At 40.5% G+C, this 20,947-nt stretch overlaps 1 protein-coding gene across 1 annotated transcript in view; it reads right to left on the reverse strand.

The window, feature by feature from the left end:
• ABCD3 (ATP binding cassette subfamily D member 3) overlaps positions 1–20,376 on the reverse strand; it is a 100,194-nt gene extending 79,818 nt beyond the window's left edge. Inside the window, exon 1 of the mRNA XM_007977901.3 lies at positions 20,185–20,376. Within this exon, the coding sequence (XP_007976092.2) occupies positions 20,185–20,294 (110 nt within the window). The 5' untranslated portion in view covers positions 20,295–20,376. The remainder of the gene's footprint in view (positions 1–20,184) is intronic.
• Positions 20,377–20,947: the final 571 nt, after the last annotated feature.

Raw genomic sequence — 20,947 nt, forward strand, 5'->3', positions numbered from 1 at the left:
GGTCACAGACAAACTGTTTGCAACATAAAAGAATTTGGGGAGTATTGTTCCATGAGCTCTTCCTGAGGAATTTACTACAGAACAAGCTCCGGACAAGGAGAATGACTATAAAGCCAGTGACCTAAAAAGAGGTAGTGAGCATTCAGTATGTATTTACTTGCAGAAGTAGGACTAAATGAGAGTTAAAAGGGAAGGAACACATAGTACTGTACCCTCAGAGACACTCTGCATTCAGTTCCAGACCACTGCAATAAAGCTACTATGGCAATAAAGTGGGTCACGTGAACATTTTGGTTTCCCAGTGCACATAAAAGTTATGTTTACACCATACTGTAGTCTATCAAGTATCCAATGGCATTATGTCTAAAAAACAATCAATGGACATATCTTGGTTTTTAAAATACTTTATTGCTAAAAAAATGTTCATCCTTTTGCTGGTTGAGGGTCTTGCCTCCATGTTAATGGCTGCTGAACAAACAGGGCGGTGGTTGCTGAAGGCTAGGGTGGCTGTGGCAACGTATAAGACAGCATTGATGTTTGCCATAGTGATTGACTCCTCCTTTCACAAAGAGTTCTCTGTGCCATACTATGCTGTTTGATGGCATTTTACACAACAGAACTTTAGAAATTGGACTCAATCAATCCCCTCAAATCTTGTCACATCAACCAAGTTTATGTAATACTGTAAATCCTTTGTTGTCATTTAACAATGTTCGCATCATCTTCACCAAGAGTAGATTCTATCTGAAGAAATCACTTTCTTTGCTTATGAACAAGAGGCAACTCTTCATCCTTTCAAGTTTTTTTTTTTTTTTTTGAGACAGAGTCTTGCTCTGTTGCCATGCTACAGTGCAATGGTGTGATCTCGGCTCACTGCAACCTCCGCCTCCCAGGTTCAAGGGATTCCCCTGTCTCAGCCTCCTGAGTAGCTGGGACTACAGGTGCACGCCACCACGCCCAGCTAATTTTTTGTATTTTAGTAGAGATGGGGCTTCACCATGTTGGCCAGGATCGTCTCGATCTCCTGACCTCATGATCTGCCCACCTCGGCCTCCCAAAGTGCTGGGATTACAGGCGTGAGCCACCGCACCCGGCCATCCTTTCAAGTTTTATTATGAGATTGAAGCAATTCTGTTGTATCTTCAGATTCCACTTCTAGTTCTCTTGCTATTTCTATCACATCAGTTACTTCCTCCACTGAAATCCTGAACCCCAATCCCATTAATGTGGATATTTTGACCTTCTTCTACGAATCACAAATGTTCTTAATGGCACCTAGAATACTGAATCCTTTCCAGAAGGTTTTCTATTTATTTAACCCAGATCCATCACAGGGATAACTATCTATGGAAACTACAGCCTTCCAAAATGTATTTCTTAAATAATAGGCTTTGAAAGTAAAAATTACTCCTTAATCCATGGGCTACAGAAAGGATGCTGTATTAGCAGTCATGAAAACAACACTAATCTCCTCGTACATCTCCACTAGAGCTCTTGGGTGACCAGGTGCATTGACAATGAGCAGTAACATTTTGAAAGGAATCTTTTTTCAGAGCAGTAAGTCCCAACAGTGGTATTAAAATATTCAATAAACGATGCTGCAAACAGATGTGCTGCTATCCAGGTTTTGTTGTTCCATTTACATGTGGGCAGAGTAAATTTAGAATTCCTAAGGGCCCCAGGATCTTCACTATGGTAAATGAGTACTGGCTTCAACTTAAAACTGTTTGCTGCTTCATCCCCTAACAAAAGAGTCAAGACTGTTCTTTGAAGCAAGGCATTTACTTCTCTTCTCTAGCTATGAAAGTCCTAGGTGGCATCTTCTTCTGATAGATAGCTGTTTTGTCTACACTGAAAATCTGTTGTTTAGTGTAGCCCACCTTTATCAATTATCTTAGCTAGATCTTCTGGATAACTTTTGCAGCTTCTACATCAGTACTTGCTGTTTCACCTTGCAATTTTATATTACAGAGATGGCTGCTTTCCTTAACCCTCATGAACCAACCTCTGCTAATCTCAAACTTTTCTTCTACAGCTTCCTCACCTTTCTCAGTCTTCACAGAACTGAAAAGAGTTAGGGTCTTGCTCCGGATTAGGTTTTAGCTTAAGGGAATGTTGCAGCTAGTTTGATCTTCTATCCAGACCACTCAAACTTTCTCCCTATCAGCAATAAGGCTGTTTCTTAGCATTCTTGTGTTTACTGAAGGAGCAGTTTTCCTTCAAGAACTTTTCCTTTGCATTCACAACTTGGCCAACTGGCACAAGAAATCTAGCTTTTGAATTTCATGGCACCACAAAACAATTACAATAGTAACAACAAAGATGCCCAATCACAGATCACCATAACAGATATGATAATGAAAAAGTTTGAAATATCACGAGAATTACCATAACATGATACAGAGATATGAAGTGAGCACATGCTGTTGGAAAAATGGCTTCAATAGACTTGCTCAATGCAGGGTTGCCACAAACTTTCAATTTGTAAAAAACACATTACCTCCAAAGCACAAAAAAGTAAAGCACAATAAAATGAAGCATGCCTGTGTCAATATGCTCTGACAACACAGATACAGTACAACCCAAAAATAAAGAAGAATGTAAAGAGCATATGTGAAAAAAAATTAACTATTTTCACTAATCATATTAACAGTAGAAATATTTGTATTACTATTTGGAGAACACTGAGTTTGTAAAGTGGGACAATGTAACTGAATATTTCCATGATACTCTAATTTGACCATCAACTATGTCTTTGAGAATCAGGATTATCAGTATGGGATACAAGGAGATACAGATGTAAATAGAAGATGATAATTTTAAAAATCGTGAAACCTTGTGTATGGATTGGAAGTGTCAGTATGCATATTCTGGCTCTGTCCATAAGAAAAGCCTAGAAACAATGGCCAACCTAGTAGCAATAAGCATGCCTAAATTCCAGTTGTGATCTTGAAATACCACTTCCCAACAAAAGGAAGCAACCTCTTCTTATGAAAAAAATTTGATTCTAGATTTGGGTCAGGAAATGTCTAAGAAGAATACAGAACTTCTTACTACAGACAGCATAGAAGCTATCAAAGATCACTAAAGCCATGTCAAAAGCACTAAGGAGCCAGCTTAAAGAGGCTCCCATTGGTCCAAGATGGGACAATTGAGCAAAAATAAGGACAACAGCTGTAATGAAAGCACAAATCATTAAATCAAAAGGTTCATAATGACAAGAAGAATTCACTGGTCACTTTCAGAAAATAATAAGAAATTAACATATTATTTTGATAATTTGTAAATAAAGAAGCTAATATCCAACTTTTCCTAATTGAACTGCACCACTAGGTACAACTACTAACCAGATAGCAGAAAAGAAAAGGTTTCTTTCTGTGGAAGCATTCCACCTTATAAGTGAAGAAATAACAGAATTCACATATCACCATATTGCAAGCTTTAATAAATTCACTGATCTAGGTGTCGAGCATCAGTGGCTGCTAAAAATCACAAAAAGAGAGAAAATTAGACACTATAACTGTCTTTTTTTCAAGACAGGATCTTGTTCTGTTGCCCAGACTGGAGTGCATGGTGCCATCGCAGTTCACTGCAGCCTCAATCCCACCTCAGTAGCTGGAACTGCAGGCATGCACCACCACACCTGCCTAATGTTTTTTTACTTTAAAGAGACAGGGTCTTGCTATGTTGCCCAGACTGGCCTCAAACTCCTGGGCTCAAGTTATCCTCCTGCCTTGGCCTCCCGAAGTGCTGGGATTACAGGTGAGAGCCATCATGCCTGGCATTATATATCTCCTGATGGTGAATATACCACACTAACTCCTAGGAGGTGGAAAAAAAACAAAAACACAAAACAAAACCTAAATTTGATCAAGGTTTTAGATTCAACTACCAATTTACGGGAAATACAAAGGATGAAGAAAAATTATGCAATCAGCATAATCCAGACTATGGAATCTGTACAGGTCAAAATAACTGGCTGCTTCAGGGAATAAACTGTAAGAAAGAAAGGGAAAAGGAAAGTGGCAGGGGGATATGTAGGTTAAGAGACTTAGATTGAAAAAAAAACACAAACACAACTAAATTGTAGTTTTCAGGAAAGCACATTTAGGTGATGAAATTATAGGAAACACAAAGATGTGATTATACAGAAGTCAGGACAGCAATTACTTTTGTTATATGGAGCTGAAAAATTCCTATCACCTAGTGACACCACAGCTGACATCATACCACAGTACAACACATTACTCACATAAATGTGGTGATGAAACTACTACCGCACTGCCAGTCACATAAAACAATTAGGTACAGTACATAATGCTTGATAATAATAATAAATGACTGTGTTACTAGTTTATGTATTTACTATACTATACTTTTATCGTTAGAGTGTACTCCTACTTAAGTAAAAAAAAAAGTTAACTGTAAAACAGCCTCAAGCAGATCCTTCAAAAGATATTCCAGAAGAAGGTACTGCTATCATATGAATGACAGCGCCACACATTTTATTGTCCCTGAAGACCTTCCAGTGGGACAAGATGTGGAAGGGGAAGACAGTGATTTTTTTTAATTAAGACTTTTTAAAATAAATTGCATGTAGCCTAAGTGTACAGTGTTTATAAAGTCTACAGTCATGTGCAATAATACACTAGGCCTTCACATTCACTCATAACTCACTCAATGATTCACCCAGAGCAACTTCCAGTCCCGCAAGCTCCATTCATGGTAAGTACACCTTATACAGGTATACTGTTTTTGATCTTTTATACCATATTTTTACTGTACCTTTTCTATGTTAAGACATGTTTAAAGGCTGGGAGCAGTGGCTCACACCCGTAATCCCAGTACTTTGGGAGGCCAAAGTGGGAGGATCATTTGAGGCCAGGAGTTTGAGGCCAGCCTGGCCAACATTGCAAAACCCCATTTTCAACTAGAAAAAAAAAAAAATTATCAGGATGTGGTGGCCCACGCCTGTAGTCCCAGCTACAGGGGAGGCTCAGGCAGGAGAAACACTTGCGCCTGGCAGGCGGAGGCTGCAGTGAGCCAAGACTGTGCCACTGCACTAAAGCCTAGGCAACACAGCCAGAACCTGTCTAAAAAAAAGACATGTTTAGACAAAAAAAAAAAAAAAAAAAAAAGACCATTGTGTTATAACTGCCTATAGTATTCAGTACAGTAACATGCTGTACAGGTTTGTAGCCTAAGAGCAATACGCTGTACCATATACCATACAGCTTGGGTGCGTATATAGCATCTAGGTTTGTATAAGTGCACTCTGTGATATTCATACAACAATAAAATTGCCTAACTGGGCTGGGCATGGTGGCTCACACCTGTAATCCCAGCACTTTGGGAGGCCAAGGCAGGTGGATCACCTGAGGTCAGGAATTTGAGACCCACCTGACCAAAATGGAGAAATCCTGTCTCTACTAAAAATACAAAATTAGCCAGGCATGGTGGCGCGTGCCTATAATCCCAGCTACTCCGGAGGCTGAAGCAGGAGAATCGCTTGAACCCGCGAGGTGGAGGATGCAGTGAGCTGAGATTGCACCACTGCATTCCAGGCTGGCCAACAAGAGTGAAACTCTGTCTAGAAAAAAAAAAAAGAAAAAAAAATTGCCTAACAATGCATTTCTCAAAACATATCTCCATTGTTAAGCAATGCATGACTTAATACAGTAAATAGAATTTTAATAATGAACTTCACTTTGTAATTTAAGATAAAACCTTTCTTAACTCCTGAATGATTCTTGAGTTCTTTGAATCTAAATTCATTTGAAAGACTTTGATTTAAATGTTTTATTCTGCCTTTTACCTTCCACATGGTTAATTCGAACTTAAGGCCTCTCATAATTAGATACCATTTTTACTTTTCTGATTCCTCACCTGTAAAATGAAGACAATAGAAAGAATTATTTCAAAAGATTGTTGTTAGTAATAAATGTAAAACACTTAGAACAATGTCTAAAATATGATAAGTGTTCAATAAATACTTTATTTATAGTAGTATCTCCAGCTTCGTGTCCTTGCAGTTCCTTCTCAAATGTAATTCCATTAACTCCATGTCTTTGTGCAAGCTGTTTTCCCTACCTGAAATGCCTTTTATCACTTAGCAAAACACTATGTATTTCTTAAGATCAGGCTCAAATGTGAAACCCTCCCAGGTAACAACCAGAAGAATTAAACTGTATTCCTACCACAGGTCTAGTCATAGTTGTACAAATTTTCGATGCATTTGTAGTAATAGTGCCACAAGACTGGAGTTAGAAATAACGTTTATTTAATTTGGTATCTCAAAGCCTAGCCTACTGACATAGAGCACTCAACAGAACGTACTGGATAAATGGTATTATTTCCTCATTTGTGTTTCCTCTAGTGGGGGAAGAAAGAATAGATATTTTCTTGAACCAGTCATAAAATACACACAGAAATGTATTCATCCAGCAACAGTTAAATTCGAAATTATATGATACTGAAGAAATGGGATCACCTCATTTATTCTGTCCTATGCTTGCTTCCTCCACCCCACTTCTTTACTAAACAACGTATCTTGGGCATTGTTGATGGGGGGAAAAGTCACATGAGTCTACAGTTGATAATACCTTAAATCTAATTTCCTGATGCAACATAACTGTGTTCATAGGTAAATAAAGAACTATATTTTAGTCCAGGCATGGTGGTTCACGCCTATAAGTTCCTAACACTTTGGGATCCTATCTCTACAAAAAATGAAAATATTAGCCAGGCACGGTGGCGCACACCTATAGTTCCAGCTACTCAGGAGGCTGAGGTGGGAAGATCACTTGAGCCCAGGAGGTCAAGGCTGCAGTGAGGCATGATGGCACCATGTACTCCACCATGGGCCACAGAGCGAGCCTGTCTCAAAAAGCAACAACAAACCATATTTTAAATAAAATATTACCAGGGATGAACTAGAAATTTGGTGTAAAATGTTAAGATACAACATTCTCTCTTTCAATAGTCTACGAGTTTCTCAACAGCAAAACTCTTGTCTAATTTACTTTTTAGTTTAACATCTGAAAACCCAGCATCTGGTACATAGCGAGCACTTGACTTTGACTTGGTGGCATGATCTCTGGGTTGTTCTTCTTTTGAGTAGTTCATTGATTTCCACCTGCCTATCTCAGGCCAAGCTACTTTCTCCAGCTCTCATTCTGGAAAGAGGAAAAAAATCTGATTTTATCTCAAATTCTTCCTTTTTGCATTTTTCTTAGCCACACCTCCAAGATAAACTGAAGAATGGCAACAACAATGAATTTTTAGTCAGAAGTTTGAGTCTCATGCAAGCTGATATGCAGTATTTTTATAGGCAAAAGTATGCACAGTAAAAAGGAAATACACACCACTGTAAGTTACATTCAAATTTCAGAGAAGTTAAAATGTGAAAAGAGATGCTAAAATGTAAAAAAAGTGCATCTTAGAATCAATAAAATGACACTAATGATAAACATTAGAAAAAGTGTTTTCTCCCTGCCTCCTTCTAGTTATTCAAATTTCCATAGTGTATATTTAACTTTGATAATGCAAAAATGTTTAGTTTTTAAAATTAAAGTTGCATTTAATTTTAAAACAGCTTTTTAGGTGTAGGCCTACTCACTAAATTAACAAACATTTACAGAATTGTTGTTCTTATCCTCTGAGACACTATGTGTTAGTCTGTTTTCACTCTGCTGATAAAGACATACCTGAGCCTGGGCAATTTAAAAAAGAGGTTTAATTAGACTCACAGTTCCACGTGGCTGGGGAGGCCTCACAATCACAGCAGAAGGCAAGGCAAGTCATACCTTACGTGGATAGTGGCAGACAAAAAGAGCTTGTGCAGGGGAACTCCTCTTTATAAAACCATCAGATCGCACGGAACTTATTCACTATCACTAGAACAGCACAGGAAAGACCTGCTCCCATGATTCAAATACCTCCCACCTATCCCTCCTACAACACTGGGAATTCAAGATGAGATTTAGGTGGGGACACAGCCAAACCATATCATTCCAACCTGGCCCCTCCCAAATCTCATGTCCTCACATTTCAAAACTAATCATGCCTTCCCAACAGTCCCCCAAAGTCTTAATTCATTTCAGCATTAACTCAAAAGTCCACAGTCCAAAGTCTCATCCGAGACCTGCCCATTAGCCTGCAAAATCAAAAGCAAGTTAGTTGCTTCCTACATACAATGGAGGTACAGGCATTGGGTAAATACAGCCATTCCAAATGGAAGAAATTGGCCAAAACAAAGGGGCTGTAAGTTAAGAATCTGGCAGGGCCGTCATATCTTAAAGTACTAAAATGATCTCCTTTGACTCCATGTCTCACATAAAGGTCACACTGATGCAAGAGCTAGGTTCCCATAGTCTTAGACAGCTCTGCCCCTATGGCTTTGCTGGGTACAGCCTCCCTCCTGGCTGCTTTCACGGGCTGGCGTTGAATGTTTAGTTTTCCCAGGCACAGTGCAAGCCGCTGGTGGAGCTACCCTTTTGGAGTCTGGAGGACAGAGGCCCTCTTCTCATGGCTCCACTAGGTGGTGCCCCAGCAGGGATTCTGTGTGGGGGCTCCAACCTCACCTTCCCTTCCACACTGCCCCAGCAGAGGTTCTCCATGCGGGCCCCACCCCTGCAGCAAACTTCTGCATGGGCATCCAGCCATTTTCACACATCCTCTGAAATCTAGGCAGAGGTTCCCAAACCCAATTCTTGACTTCTGTGCACTTGCAGGCTCAACACCACGTGGAAGCTGCCAAGGCTTGGGGCTTACACCCTCTGAAGCCATGGCCTGAGCTGTACCTTGGTACCTTGTACTTTAGTCACAGCTGGAGGAGCTGGGATGCAGGGGACCAAGTCCCTAGACTGCACACAGCAGAGGGACCCTGGGACCAGCCCACGAAACCAATTTTTCCTCCTAAACATCCAGGTCTGTGATGGGAGGGGCTGCCACAAAGGTTCTCTGACATGCCCTGGAGACATTTTCCCCATTGTCTTGGTGATTAACATTTGGCTCCTCATTACTTATGCAAATTTCTGTAGCTGGCTTGAATTTCCTCTCAGAAAATGGGTTATTCTTTTCTATCCTATTGTCAGACTGCAAATTCTCTGAACTTACATGCTCTGCTTCCCTTATAAAACTGAATGCCTTTAACAGCACCCAAGCCACCTCTTGAATGCTTTGCTGCTTAGAAATTTCTTCCGCCAGACACCCTAAATCATCTCTCTCAAGTTCAAAGTTCCATAAATCTCTAAGACAGGGGCAAAATGCTGACAGTCCCTTTGCTAAAACATAACAAGAGTCACCTTTGCTCCAGTTCCCAACAAGTTTCTCATCTCCATCTGAGACTACCTCAGCCTGGACCTTATTGTTCATATCACTATCAGCATTTTTGTCAAAGCCATTCAGCAAGTCTCTAGGGAGTTCCAAATTTTCCCATATTTTCATGTCTTCTGAGCCCTCCAAACTGTTCCAACCTCTGCCTATTACCCAGTTCCAAAGTCGCTTCCACATTTTCAGGTATCTTTTCAGCAACGCCCCACTCTACTTGTACCAATTTTCCATATTAGTCTGTTTTCATGCTGCTGATAAAGACATACCCAAGACTGGGCAATTTACAAGAGAAAGAGGTTTAACTGGACTCACAGTTCCATGTGGCTGGGGAGGTCTCACAATGCTGGTGAAAGGCAAAGAGAAGCAAGTCACATCTTACGTGGATGGCGGCAGGCAAAAAGAGCTTGTACAGGAGAACTCCTCTTTATAAAACCATTAGCTCTCATGAGACTTATTCACTATCACGAGAACAGCATGGGAAAGACCTGCCCCCATGATTCAGTTACCTCCCACCAGTCCCTTCCACAAGGGACCATATCATACTATGTCTCATGTTGCTTACTTCATACATTTAAGAAACGGTATAAATATTTTTAAAATAGTGACATGCAATGATACATTACATATATATATCACATATATGATATCAACATAACATGCTGACTACATTATTATTTACCTAGAGCAGTTGCCTCATTCTACACAGTGCTTTTTAATGTCAATAGATGTATTAATAAAGTATTAAAGTCAAAATAATTTCAGCATAGAGTAAATCATACAATCCACTTTTATGTCATAATAGTACCATTATAGTGGTGAGACGGCTACAGCTATTTACAAATATCAAACTAGCTGACTATGCTTTGATGAGCTTTATTTTCAATTTTATACTTTATTAACTTAACTGCATTCACACTCAGGCCTGCTAATCTAGCAAACCAATAAGAAGGGTGTGTTTAAAAACAAAAACACTTTTCCATTTCTCAATCTTGTGGCAAAAAAACACACAAAAAATAAACAAAACACCTTTCAGCATACTCCTTCTATTTTACCTAAGAAGGCTTCAAACCATCTTAACATTTATAATAGTTCCCATTGTATTACATAAATAGCAGTTATCCAAAGAATTTTATTCTTAAGTTTATAGAAGGCTATATTCTTGACAGAGATGCCTAAAACAAAAGTGACTTACCCTTAAAAAGAATAGGATGAAAGCCATGTTTTTAAGCAAGGGCCTGATGCCTAATTTTATGTAGAAATAATATAAATGCCATTTCAAACAACAGTTACATAAAAATCTTTCGAAAAGAAATAACAGGGCCAAGCACAGTGGCTCATGCCTGTAATCCTGATACTTTTGGGAGAACAAGGTGGCAGATCGCTTGGAGGCTAGAAACTCGAGACTAGCCTGGTTAACACAGTGAAATACCATTTCCCATAAAATTGTATTTAACTTAGCATATATAATTCCAAAGAAAATGCAGGAAGATCCTATCATTCTCCTTCATAATTCAAGTTCATATTACATTGAAACAGATTAGAAGGTGATGACATTCATCACGTCATGGATGAGTGTGCTGTTGATCCTGGGAAAAAAATGACAACCTACTTATCTAAATGGGCAGTATGGCATGGGTACTTAGAAGGAAGTGGTAAATTTTAGGAGCAAATATGAATTCACCAAAAAATTATGTCAGACTAAGGTCATTCTTTTCTTTGAAAGGGATCATGAACTTTTTGTAAATTTTGTTCACTATGCTACAAGGCATTTGATGATAAACAAAATCAGGGTTTCTGCCCTTTCCATGTAAGAGACCAAGGCCACATACAGTTCTAACGTCTATCTTCACACCTCTATGACCAGGAAAGAAAGTCCCTTCCCCACACCAGCTCCAGCAGAAATATCCCAAAAGAGGATTCTGGCCCAGTATGGATCAGGTTATGGATATTGTCAGAATGCCAGGTCTATTATCAGAAGGAAATGTGTGAAAAGGTGCTGGTAAGTTAAAGATGAGAGCCAATACAATAACCAAAGGGTGTTAATTAACAGAAAAATTATAGTGGTGTAAACATACTGTTCTATACTCAGTCCTGCCCAATCAGTTTTTTAAGTTTCTTAGGAAAACATACAGAAGGAATAGTAATTAATTGTGCAGATCAAAAAGTTTCAGAGGGAAGAAGTAATGTGTACAACCAAAAATAATTATAAAGACCTGCACCCAGGTTTAAAAAAAAAAAAAATCAGGCTGGCCGTGGTGGCTCACACCTGTAATCCCAGCACTTTGGGAGGTCAAGGCGGGCAGATCACCTGAGGTCAGGAGTTCAAGACCAGTCAACATGGTAAAACCCCATTTCTACTAAAAATACAATAAAATTAGCTGGGTGTGGTAGCAGTTGACTGTAATCCCAGCTATTCGGGAGGCTGAGGCAAGAGAATCACTTGAACCCGGGAGTCGGAGGTTGCAGTAAGCCAAATTTGCACCACTGCACTCCAGCCTGGGTGACAGAGAGGGACTCCATCTCAAAAAAAAAAAAATCAAACACATCAAGATGAGGAGGGGGAAAGAAACATTGTATAAGCTAAATACAAGTGAAAAATATTTGAGTCATAAAAAATGAACATAACTTCATGCTATTTTAATGAAAGCTTAACATCTTAGGATCTTTAATGAAAGCTTAGGACAAGGCAGGTCACAGTTCTTTTCTAGTGTGTCAGTGAGAAGACACTTTGAATGCTGGATTCCATTTAGCACTGCCTCTTTAAAAGGTGGAGAAATAAAGACTGTCATATTCAGGAAGCAATAACTGAAAAAATACAGAAACCTAAAAATCATGTCACATAAAACTAACTTGAGATACTTTTCAACTCTGAAAGTAAATGATTCTATCAATTGAAAAAGGCTTATTTTGGGAGATTGTCACGGGTATATCTGAGGAAATTAGGAAGGCTCGGGAGGTTTTAAGAAGCTAACAATGGTATGTTTTGTTGTCCTTTTAGTTTTCTCTTAGCAAGCATAGGAATGAGAGCTACCTTTTATTTACTGAGCACTGGGTAAGATATTTTCTCCATTAATCCTCACTTAACTGCTGAGTGAGTGAGTAAATACTACTATCTCTGTTCTACTGAGGTTCAGAAAGGTTAAGTAAATTGACCAAGGTCACAGATCTGGCAAATGGCTAACTGAAAAATTGAACCCGTATCTGACTCTAAAGACTATTCTTTAACACTATGCCAAACTGCCTCCATAATAAACATCAAGTTGCCGCATATAAAAATGTTCATTTTTGCAAATTATAAAATACATGCAAATTAAAATAATCTTTCAAGACTATTTTGCATCTGTAAAGTAGAAAAAAATTTAAATATCCCCTAATGATGAGTAGGTAATTAAGTTAGCATTCATTCACAGTATTGCAAATTGGCACAACTCATGAAAAGTAATACATCAACCTGTGTAATTTAAGAATACCCATGGTTCCCACAAACACTAAGGAAATTCATAAGCCTCCATTCATTAATCCTATTTCTGGCAACTTATTCCCACGAAGTTATTCGGCAGAGATGAAAATGTTCACTTGCAAAAATACACAGTATAATCCATAAAAATTCCAGAGGCAGTCTAGATGCTCAATAGCTAACAGTAAAATAAACTAAGATATAGCCACACAGAGGAATATTTATATATTTCTTTAAAAGTATAGTTGTGAAGGTCATGTATAGGGAAATATAGGAAAGAGGTATGCTTTAAATGAAAATAGCAAAACATGTACATTATAACTATGTAAAAAATGCACATAAATACAGAATAAAAGGAAATAAAAATAAAACAATATGTGTATTATGGTTATAACATTATGAATGATTTTTAATTTTCTTAAATTGTCTTTAATGTTTACACTCTATTAACTGTCAAAAGCAGGTGATGATAATGATAGCATTTTTTTAAGTTTCTGAGACTTGCTTTACCTGTACATATAGGGGGTATAAGTGGTCCAGCTCCTAAAGAGCTCATAAATACACTAAAGATAACATTTACATTTGTAGCAAAAAGAATTTGTTATTTAAAACAATAGTAACCACAGCCCCCAAGAAATGAGCATCTCATTTGTTGTTGTAGAGTCAAACAAGTATGAGTGTCTACTATATATGTCAGTCACGGTTCTAGTCACTGGGGCTATAACTGTGAACAAAATAGACAAAAATTCTTGCCCTTGTGGAACTTACATGCTAGCAGTATGTATATACTGCAAACATATACAATAGACAAGATAAATATGTAAAATATATAGCATATTTTATAGTGATAAATACTAAGGAGAAAAGTAAAGCCAGCAAGATAGACAGGATGTTATTTTAAATTGAGTGGCAGGGGCCAGGCACAGTGGTTCCTGCCTGTAAGCCCAGCACTTTAGGAGGCTGAGGTGGGAGAATCACTTGAGCCCAGGAATTCTAGACCAGCCTGGGCAACATAATGTAACCTTGTCTCTACAAAAAATATTAGCCAGGTGTGGTGGCGTGTGGCTGTAGTCCTAGCTACTTGGGAGGCTGAGGTAGGAGGGCTGTTTGAGCCTAGGAGGCAAAGGTTGCAATGAGCCAAGATCATGCCATTGCACTCCAGCATGGGTGATGGAGTGAGACCCCGTCTCAAAATAAATAAATAAAAATAAATAAATTGAATGGCAATAGAAGGTCTCACTAAAAAGATGTCTGAGAAAAGACGGAAAGAGCACGGAGAGTAAGCAATGTAAGTATCTGAGGAAAGAGCACTTCAGGCAGGGGAAACAGCAAGTACAAAAGCCTTGAAATAGAATGCCTACCCAAGGATGCCAATGTGCCAATAACAGGTACATACAATTAATTAAACAACCTGTACTCAGTTCCCCCTAGCAGACCACAGATAGCTCCACAGTTCTCAGAACATTGCTCTGGGTCAGTACACAGCTACTTTGGCTGGCAAATTCTTCAGTGCTTTTTTTTTCCATCCAAGGTTGCTTAAGCATCTCTTTTCTATTTTGAGGATCCAAACCGGGCCAGCCCATATAACATCTACTCATGGGTCACTGTAAGGGTCTCAAGCAGCCCTAGCCCCTCACATGACTCATGCTTGTACTGTGCAAAACACCCAGTGCGCCTGTGAAACTGAGAAAAGTGAAGCCAGCCCCTTCTAGAGCTTGATTGGAATGGGGGCAGATTCAGGGAAGGAAAGCTGAATTTTGAAGTCTGCAGGAAAGTTGTAGAGGAGTTAGCAGTAAGGTAGTGCAGGGAGTAAGAAGCTACAGATATAAAGACACCCAATGGGTAAAGAAAGGCTCAGCAGCAGGCCACAGGGCTGAGACTCAGGACAAAAAAAAAAGTCAAGAAATTTCCAGTGTGGGAATGTCCAAGAAACTTCTAAATAAAAGCATTTTAAGTTGTTCACTATTCTGGGATATAATCCCTACCACTCCTCCCAAATTTTCAATAAAGCCCTACTATAAATATCTGCTTTGTGACTGATTCTTTAGAGAAATCAAGGCAGACACCAAAGAGACAGGCTCAAGAGACAAGATATAAGTACCTTCTCAAATAGAGCAGAAAATGCTCCAAAGGAAGTGAAGTAAGGTGTCACTAAGAGAAACACAAGCTCCCTGAAATTCCTCAGAAATATTTAGGAGAGGAAGCTGTGTTCCCACAATTTACAGATGGGGGCTTTTAAAAGCAGGAAAATCACCCCATAAGCAGGTGGACTTTGGTATACCTAGCTAGATTATATCCAGTCAAGCAATGAATAGGTAAAACAATAAAGGGATTTAAATGCATGCTTCAGAAATTTTAAAAGAGGTGATCATCATTTAGATCATCTAGAGTAGTTAAATAACACTTCATGGATGCCTTCAAGGATGACAAGAGTTGGAGAACAGGGATATCACAGAAAGATATTCCAGGTATGAGTAACAGCATGAATAAAGCTCCAAAGCCAAAAATGAGTGTGGCCTGTTCAAAGAACAGTGCAGAAACTGGTCTATTTGGAACAGAGAGTACCCGTTGGCAGGCAATGGCATATAAGATTAGCCAGGTAAAATGAAACCAGATTGAGGGAGGCTCTGAAATCCAAGATGAGAAATCTGAACTTTATTTGACAAGCACTGATAAGCAGCGAAAGAAACTGCTTTGTTCTGTTCTGCTTTTTGAAGACAATAAAATACTGTGGCTATACAGACAGGTAGCATTCCCTGTCTTCTAAAATTGGCCCACTGATTTCCCACTCCCCAGGTCAGGTTATATATGCTCAGGTACACATTACTTCTGTGAAAAGAATGTTTCTGTTCATGTTGGTACTAGGCATCTCCAACTGCAGTTGGAGATGCCTGTCAATTACCCTTAAAAGTTCTTCAGCTATCTCATGTCATTTATCCTCTCCATAAACACTGTTTAACCCATGACATAGCCAAACTAGGGAATTAAAGATGACTCAATTCATGCCCTTAAGAAACTTAGGATCTGATGTAGGCAAAAGCCAAGAAAACAAACTAATACAATACAGAGTGGTAAGTGCCAGAGTAAGGGATTCCTAGAGCAGTAGTCTCCAACCTTTTTGGCACCAGGGACGAGTTTTGCAGAAGACAATTTTTCCACAAATTGGAGCTGGGGTGGGGGATGGTTTCAGAATGAAACTGTTCCACCTCAGATCATCAGGCATCAGATTCTCATAAGAAGTGTGCAACCTAGATCCCTCACCATGTGCAGTTCAAAACAGGTTCAAGCTCCTATGAGAATCTAACGCCGCTGCTGATCTGACAGGAGGCGGAGCTCAGGTGGTAATGCTCGCTTGCACAGGCTGTGTGGCTGGGTCCTAACAGGCCACCAACCTGTACCAGTCCACAGCCCGGGCGTTAGGGACCCATGGCCTACAGTATCATAAAAGCAGAGGACACTTATATCAGTTTGGAGATCAGAAAAAGATAGAAAACACCTAAGACAAAGTGTTGACTGAGTCTTGAAGAAAAAGAAGTACCAGCTGGGCAAGGTGGCTCACGCCTGTAATCTGCCCACCACTGAGGTGGGCAGACTGCTTGAACTCAGGAGTTCCAGACTAGCCCGGGAAACATAGTGAAAATCTGTCTCTACAAAAAATACAAAAAAATTAGCCAGGCGTGGTGGCAGGCACCTGTGGTCCCAGCTATTATACTTCGGAGGCTGAGACGGGAGGACTGCTTCAGCCCAGCAGGCAGAGGTCGCAGTGGGCAGTGACCACTCCAGCCAGAGCGAAAGAGACAGACGCTGTCTCAAATAAATAAATAAATAAATATCAGAACATGAGGAGACATAGTGGGGATGACAGTGATTGCAATCGGACTGCAAAGGCTAGGCAGAGACTGTCATACTTAGAGACTACAAGTTAATTCCTTATGGCTGGATGAGTGGGAAAAGTAGGCAAGGACCACACCATGAATACAGAAAGTTTGCATTTTAGAGTAGATGAATGATTTTAATGAAGGAATATTATGATCATATCTGAGCTTCTTAAAAAGAGCTCCAGTGCCAGTGGAAGATGGATTGAAAGGGCACCACAAAGTTTCTTCCTATCATAAATGCAACAAAAATCTGCTAAAGGATGCTGTAACAGTCACTTTATTCCAGTTATCCACTCCTACCCTCTTTCTAGGCTTAACGCACATCCTTCATGAAGCCTTCCCCAACCCTTCCCAAACACATTAATCTTGTCTTTCTCAGAACTTCTAACACACGTCTACTTGTACATTTCATTCTCCTATCAGTGTTTAAGTTTCTCTTCCCTAACAAGAAGGTAAGCTCCCTGAGAAAACAAGTCATATATTTCTGTAATACACACACACACACACACACACACACACACATCTTACAGCTCCCAGCATAGTAATATAACATTCTGAAATAGACACTTCCTTTAAATAGCCCTCTTTATCCATGAGTAAAAAGATTCTGCTTTCCCCATAAATAATAAAATAAAATGTAAGATTAGGCAAACTATGGTGAAAAGAAAGCATAGCAGTGGTGGGATCAGGAGTGAATACAAGGTGATCAGGAATGAATACAAGGGAACTTTCTGGGGAGAAGGAAATGTTCTAATTTGTCATAGGGATGTGTTACAGTGTATTCATTTGTCTAAAAAAATGTATAACTAAGATTTGTACATTTCAATGTATATAAATTTTATCTAAAAAAACTATAAAAATAAGGGGTGAGAGGCAGGTTGATATAGATGAAACAGGAATATAGAATGTTGCTGGTACCCCTTGGGTAAAGTGTATTGGGCAATCCTTGTATTATCCTATTTACTTTTTATACGTGTGAAATTTTCCACAATAAAAGGTCAGAAACACACACACACATATGAGATTTAACTAAGTGAAAAAAATTACATCAACGAAAATTAAAAATAACCCAGAACATTTAATTACTCATTCTCCTAATGTTTGGAACAATGTTACACTGTAACTTTTAAAGTGATTTTTACTAGCTCTATTATCTGTCCAATTTTAAGGAAATACATATTCTAAAACCAACCTACTATTAACAACATAGACAAAAGAAGGCCAAGTAGCCAGTTTCCTTAATTAAGCACCAGATATTAAAATTAATTAGTTCTGTTGCCAAAGGTATTCAAAAGGCCAGTCAAATATAAAGTTAGAATCCTCTAATCTTCAAACTGTGATACCAAAGGTGGTGACTGAAAGATATTCGTAAGATTCTGGAAGTATAATATCTACAAAAATACACTCAATACCATTTTTAACGGTTTCAAAATAGTTCAATCATTTCATCTCAACAATTTAAACTTCACAATTCTCTGCTCAGAATCTGCAATCTCCCCCAACAAAATAATGTGTAAAATAGAGGTTTTCCCCACTCATCCCAATGCAAAAGACTAATAATAATCTTTTGTTCAGTACATCTCCTGCTAAATAATTTAATCCCCACAAAAGCTCATAACATTTCTCAAAAAAAAAAAAAAAAAAGGTTTTTTTAGGCATTTTACAATGGCAAATGAGCAGCTAAAATTATTTAATAAGACAAATTCTATTATATTATTTTACTTCTATCACTACTATTTCCCATTAGATTATGTTCAAAATTTCCCTTACCAATTATCTACGGTCTTATAAACTGGTTTGTAGTTAGGTGGACTGTGACTGGATGGGGGATGAGAATTTCTGGGGTGCTAATATGTTCTGTTTCTTGATCTGGGTGCTGATTACACGGGTGTGTTCTACTTGTCAAAATTCTTCAAGCTCTACACTTATGTGTACTATATGTATGTGACATGTATGTGATACTATATCACATATACATATAAATGCGATACTTCAGTAAAGAAGTTTGTTTTTAAACAATTATAAAAGTAATCCAGAACTGGCAGGGCCGTCCTCGAGTCCCCACCTACATAGTAAAACACTTGTTCTATGCCCTGAAACACTTCTTTGCAAAAACAGAATTCAAGTTAAAGGACCTAACATCTTCTTTCTACCGGCATGTTCCCAGGTAACAGGTAACTTCTATTTGCAACTGGGAGTTTATACAAACCAACAGAAAAACTTGCTTTATATTTTCCCAAATTAATCCTTTTAAAAGCAAACTGAATAGAAGAAAAATGAGTAAGCGCTGTATTGCCCAGACTATGCTGCAAATCATTTTCAACTCTGTTAAATGGATTTAGGAAGGAAAAGAAAGATCATCACTTCAGACTCTAGTAAGATAAAAACAGAAGGCGACTAGAAAGAACTTAATGGAAAGGGTACTATAAACTAGAAGTCTACTTGTCAGTGTTTTAGTGCAAATTTTACTACTAATTAGATATTGTAGGCAAATCAACATGGGAGGAAACAGTACCTGCTCAGAGGAATGAATAAAATTAAATTCATGAAAGTAGTATGTCAAGATTTAATACGAAATATTCAATGACTGGCAAGAACGCTTGGGAAGTGGCCTTTTCTCATTCACTTGTCCAGCAAATAAAAATTGTATGTATGTGACATACATACCTGTATGTCACAACCATAATTCAGCTCTTTTTTCCTTTCTCTGATCTGATAGCCTCCCAAAGTTAAATCTACGTACTGAAATTCTCTCGCGGTGGAAGCAGTGGAGTGTCATTAAAAAGGAGCTTGATCCTCACCTAAAGCACTCTCTCACCTTTCACCTACAGAGCCCTCTAAGTCCGACAGACCCGATCCAGCCTTTCCGGATGAAATGCCAGGGCGTTCACCGACCAAAGGGTTCACCGACTCCAAGGGGTCACCACTTTAGATGGCAATCTTGCCAAGTGGACCGGGAATAGTTTCACAGGAGCCACCCTCGCGACTTTCAACAGCAGTTACTCGGGAATCGAGCCAAACCTCGTCCAAGTGACTTAAACACCGGCCTCCAGCCTGGCGAATCCAATCCCCATCCTCAATCACACATCCACGTCCCCAAAACAAATCCTTCACGGTCTGTCTGGAGATGAGATGGCAAAACCAGAACACACCCAGAAAGTTGACATAGAAGGGGGTGATGACGGGAAGGGGGTGGGGGACACACCGTGTCCCCCTCCCACCCCCCAACTGGAGGCTGCTGCCTGGGGGCTGGTTGGACGCCGGTTCGCCCGCGGGCGCAGAAGAATTCGCACTCCCGGGGTGGAGCGAGGTCGCCGGACAGGCCGGCTGGGATCGATGCTGTCGCGGCGGGGACTCGCGGACACCCTGACATTGGAGCCCCATGGCAGTCGCGGTCGGCCCTCTCGCCGCCTCACCCCGTCGGGCAAAGGGACCGGTCCGCCGGGCGGGAAGGGAGACCGCGCGGGGAGCGACCGCTCGGGCCCGGGAAGGCGGCTCGGCTACGGGCCTTCTTACCCGTGCAGGCCGAGGGCGCGGCGCCGCTTGTGGAGCAGGCAGAGCAGCAGGAACGCGGCACCAGCTAGCGAGGAGTTTCGCGCCGTCAAGTACTTGCTGAAGGCCGCCATGGCACTGCCGGTACGAGACAGCCGGCGGAGGGGACCCGGCGGCGGATACCTTAGCGCAGGAAGCGCGGGGGAGACTGGGAGGAGAGCAGAGGGCGGGGCCGGCCGCGCAGGACCGCCCCCTGGCGCGCGCCGCCGCGCCGCCCGCGCTCTGGAGCCCACTTTGTACTTTGGCTCGGCGGGAGCGCGCCTGGCAGGCTCCGAGGGCGGAACAATTCCCGGGACGCGCTCTGCGCACGCGCGGACCCCCTCAGGGTCCCCGGAAACGCGGCGCGTAGGCGCTGTTGCTACTCAGCCCTGCGAGGCGTCAGTGCTGCCCCTCCTTCACCCCTACTCTCCCACCCTTCGCGCGCACACCCCGGCTTTCACAAGAACTGGATGAGCGGGCCCGGCCTGCACCGAGGACCTAGTGGGCCCTGCCTCTCCACTCCCGCGGTGATGGACCGTTACCACCCTCTTAAAGGAGCCCAGGAAGGAGGCGGGCGGCCCCGTCACACAGTGTGTAGGGAAAACACAGCACAGCGATTTTTAGGACGAAGCCAAACAATCGGAACTCCGCAGTGTAGGGAGATGTGAGGAGAATGAAACAGATCAAAGAGCTTTTTCCAAGCCAGTATTTTCCAAACCGCAGGTTATAATCTCTAGCGCATTGTGAA

This window comes from Chlorocebus sabaeus, chromosome 20 (genome assembly GCF_047675955.1).
Source record: "Chlorocebus sabaeus isolate Y175 chromosome 20, mChlSab1.0.hap1, whole genome shotgun sequence".
In the NCBI taxonomy this organism is placed as follows: domain Eukaryota; kingdom Metazoa; phylum Chordata; class Mammalia; order Primates; family Cercopithecidae; genus Chlorocebus; species Chlorocebus sabaeus.